The 4,212-nt window shown below is 39.4% G+C and overlaps 1 protein-coding gene across 1 annotated transcript; it reads right to left on the bottom strand.

The window, feature by feature from the left end:
- Positions 1 to 2,450, bottom strand: LOC106296864 (IAA-amino acid hydrolase ILR1-like 4). Its single transcript, XM_013733101.1, has 5 exons — positions 1,958 to 2,450; positions 1,189 to 1,314; positions 791 to 1,105; positions 592 to 720; positions 1 to 493 (listed from the first exon to the last, which is right to left on the bottom strand). The coding sequence occupies exons 1-5, from the start codon at positions 2,315 to 2,317 to the stop codon at positions 95 to 97; spliced, it is 1,329 nt and encodes a 442-aa protein (XP_013588555.1). The 5' UTR covers positions 2,318 to 2,450; the 3' UTR covers positions 1 to 94.
- Positions 2,451 to 4,212: the final 1,762 nt, after the last annotated feature.

The following is a 4,212-nucleotide window of genomic DNA, read 5'->3' as shown; positions in this document are numbered from 1 at the left end:
CAGAAGCTTGACATTTGCATAAAAATTTTATTGATCTTTACATGGAAGCCTCTGTAAGAAACAAGAATTAAAACTGTTTACCCTGTAGAGGACATCAAAGTTCATCTTTAGAGTTACTCGGCGACGAAATTTTTAAGTCAAGAAGATATCTTGTGGCCATGGAAGCATGCAGAGAAGCACCATAAGGTAGTACTTCTTCATTGACCTCAAAATAAGGCGAGTGAGGGTTCGCCATTGGTGAATGAGCTTCGTTTTGCATTCCAACAAAGCTAAAATGTCCAGGCATCGATACTTGGTAGAAAGAGAAATCTTCTGCTCCCATCAACGGTTGCATCTCGAAGTAGTTCTTAGTCCCTAACATATCACCTGAAACGTTCTTGAAAAACATGTGCAAGGCTTTGTCGTTAACGGTAGGTGGGAAAAAAGGTTTCTCCTCTTGAAGGAAATCAACTGTTGCATTGCACATGTGCACACTCGCTTGCCTTGTAATAACCTGAAGCATTGGAACCACCACAAGAGAGTTTAAAAAGTTTTGTCTCCGGTTCGAATAACCGTTGGGACGAAACAAATATTATATAAGTGTATACTGACCTGTTCAATTCTTTTCTTGAGTTGTGTAAAGCTTTTAGTTGAAAAGGCTCTGAATGTACCACCGATGGTAACAGAGTCTGGAATCACATTAAAAGCACCACCACCTTCAAACTTAGCAACTGTAACTACCTGCAAACACATCAACACATTCCATAAAGAGACACTTGAAAGAGCCAAAGAAGATTATGTTATGTTCTACCTGCGAGTCTAAAGGATCTGCCTCACGTGAAACGAGGTGTTGTAAGGTAACGATAATGTTTGAAGCTGCCAGTATCGGATCTATGGCGTGCTGAGGAAGAGCTGCATGACCTCCTTTCCCGCTTATCTTAGCTTCGAAAAAGCCACTACCAGCCAACAATGGACCTTCTCTTGAGCTTACTAGGCCTAACCCCAACTGATTTGTAACATGTAATCCAAAGATTGCACTCACATCCTTCAATACTCCAGCTTCCACAATCTTCTTTGCACCTCCTCCTCCTTCCTCAGCCGGTTGAAAAACTAGAATCACTGTACCCTAAGATGGTCCAGGAAATGTAGAGAGATCAGGATGCTTCCAAAGATCTTTAATTAATTTTTTTTTAAAAAGTTTACACCAACCTGTAGCTCATCTTGGTGTTCTATAAGCAACTTTGCAGCACCGAGGAGCATGGTAGTGTGAGCGTCATGTCCACAAGCGTGCATCTTCCCAGGAACCTTACTCTTGTGTTCCCATTCCACCATTTCCTACACAATCCAACGCCATCTGTTAAACAAGAATCCACCCAAAATACAGTAACATTTCGCATAACTCCACCAACAATACAAGCCATTGCAACCCACAGAAGAAAATAAAACTACAAATCAGATCAGAACAGGATCTGAGATTTTGGGCTATAAACATTCTTTAAAAATTCATAATTTTTTTTTTTTCATTACCTATATATTTACATATAACCAGTAAAAATTTTGGGGGACAAGGCAAATGTTTCATTGGGTTGTGACCAGATCCAGCCATGAGTCAAATGCTAGAAACCAAGTCTAAGTCCAGAGAAATACAATAAAGATCTCACAGAGAATTAAGCTCAACAAATCATTTACGAGATTACAGTGATTTAACTACTCCATAGAGGCATGCAAATATAACCAAAACCTTCATGGAGAAGAACACAGAACAAATGTTACTCTTTTGAGTGTTACTTGCATAGGGAGTGCATCCATAGACTTAATAGAATTGCATAAAAATACAATGAAATATTTCACATAGACTTAAACTCAACTAAATTACAGTGAGTTAACTACTCTTTTAAATGTTTTTTTTTTTTTTGGTAAAAACCTCTTTTAAATGTTCCACGAAGAAGATGGGAGTGAACAAGTCAAAATCAGTTACCTGCATAGGAAGTGCATCCATATCAGCCCTCAACGCAACGAAAGGAGCTTGACCAGTTCCAACGTATCCGACAACACCAGTAACAGCAACTGGGTACTTATAAGACACACCCATCTTCTCCAGCTCTGTCCTAACGAGCTTAGACGTCTCCACTTCCTCGTAACCCAACTCCGGGTTCTCGTGGATTCTCCTTCTGATCCCAACCATCCAATCATAAAAATCGCTTCTTTTAGCTAAAGCAAGAAACTTTGAAGGGATTTGGGAAAACCCATTTGAGGTTAAAGAAGATGAAGATGAAATCTGAGACGAGTTGAGTAAGTGAATGATTAAAAGAAAGGAAACCCATTTGCAGAGACTCATAGCTTCAATCGATTCAGTTCAGAAACCAGGCGATTGAGGAAAGATGAGATCGAAGAGAGAGAGAGAAAGAGAGTTCTCTGCGTGATGATGAAGCAGGGAAACAGGAAGCAAAAAGCGGTATCTAAATCCGAAAATAGCGTTAGCCAAAGACAACACGTGAATTTTAAAAATAATGACTTTACATAATGGGAAAACTATCTATATTTCCCCCCTCGTAACTATCATATATTAGGATAAAAAACCTAAGAGCATCTCCAATGGTTAGAACTTTTGATGGGTTCTAACCATTAGTTTAATTGTTAAGTGTGTACTTTATAAAGTTAAGAATTCTTGCTAATATAATTAGTTTTATGAAGGTTTAATGGGAGAATCCCTTTGAAGTTCTTAATTTTTTTAAAAGGTTAATTATTAAATTTAAATTATGTTAATCTTCCTAGCTTTTCATGTTAATGTAAAGTAAATCCATTTGAGATTATACACTTGACTTAGCCAAAGATCGTATATGTACTTTGCTATCTGGTAATATTTGTCAAAACCAGAGACCATCAACATTTGTTTGAAGAGCTGCGGACTGTGTGGCAACATGCTCTGCAACCATCCTACTTGCACTCCCGGAACCGGACCGACTCTCTTCTTCTTATTAGTCGTGACACCAAGCTTTGACCTCACATGACTCAATATTTCAACATGCTCTGCAACTACCTAATGATTACATACGCATCCAATTTCGGGAAAACGGAAAAGGATACATACACATACGGCTAAGCTGAGTGAGAAGAGAAAGCATACATACCTCAAGGACTCCAGTTTTCATCTTCTTGTTGATTCATTTGGCCTAATAGGAACAATACCTTTCACAGAAACAAAGTAAAATTTTACTTAAGAACTCACTGAACCAACGATTCATACAAACCATAAGTACATAACTAATTAAGGAGGCAATACAATGCATCATCAGTCCAGGAAAGATTCTAGTATCTTCCTTACACTTAAAACCTAAGCCAGAGTACTCTCTCCTCTAGTCACCTCCATTTACTTGCATATTGTATCTAGAACAGACATAAAGTCTCTTACAATCACGAACACTCTTAATAGCATCACTACAGTAAAGATAATCATAAAACAAAAGAACACATCACAAAAGGCACAATTTTTTTTGAGCTCAGAAGCAACAATCATCTAAGCAAAGGGAGGCACAACACAAGTTTGCATTACCAGAGGAAGGAGAAGAGAAGCTGTTCTTGAGATGTGTCTTCGTCGGTAACAAAGAAGTTGATGAAGACACCAAGTTCCTCGTCGTAGTTTCCGTTGAATAGCTTAACGGAAAATGAATCATAATCTCGTTCCGCCGACCCTACTTGCTCGCGTGTTTGTACAGGATTCAGTCGATTAGAATAATGAACTTAGAAAATGGGGTGACTAAAGACTTTTTTATTCGAATCAAACAGAGGGGTTACAAGATTAACGGGAAGTAAGGAGACAAGACTGAAGCTTTAAACAACCAGATCAAAGAGATGATTAGGAAACCCTAAATCTAGCCGCTTAGTGTGTAAGTTGTCCAAAAAGTCCCTTTTTCGTTGTCTCCTCATCCCTTCTTATAGTGTCCTCGTCCTTGATGCCCTAATCGTGTCGTCCTTTGGGCCTTGTCGCTAAAGGCCGAGTATGCGGGCATTGGTACTGTTCTCTCTAAGCCGAGTATATTTGATCGGCTTAACTGATCGGCTAAAAGTACTCTGGGGTCGAGCCGACATCTTTAGCCGCTTAAGCCGACTAAACTGGTCAAGCTTGCCGAGCTAGGGTCTATTATTCGATGGGCCTTGTGGAGGGATGTAATCCATCTCCTACAATAAGTCCCCCCCCCCCAGTTCACTTGTGAGCGGCGTAGCGGTCTCAGT

This window comes from Brassica oleracea, chromosome C6 (assembly GCF_000695525.1).
Source record: "Brassica oleracea var. oleracea cultivar TO1000 chromosome C6, BOL, whole genome shotgun sequence".
In the NCBI taxonomy this organism is placed as follows: Eukaryota; Viridiplantae; Streptophyta; class Magnoliopsida; order Brassicales; family Brassicaceae; genus Brassica; species Brassica oleracea.
This window is presented reverse-complemented; position numbering and strand designations above follow the sequence as displayed.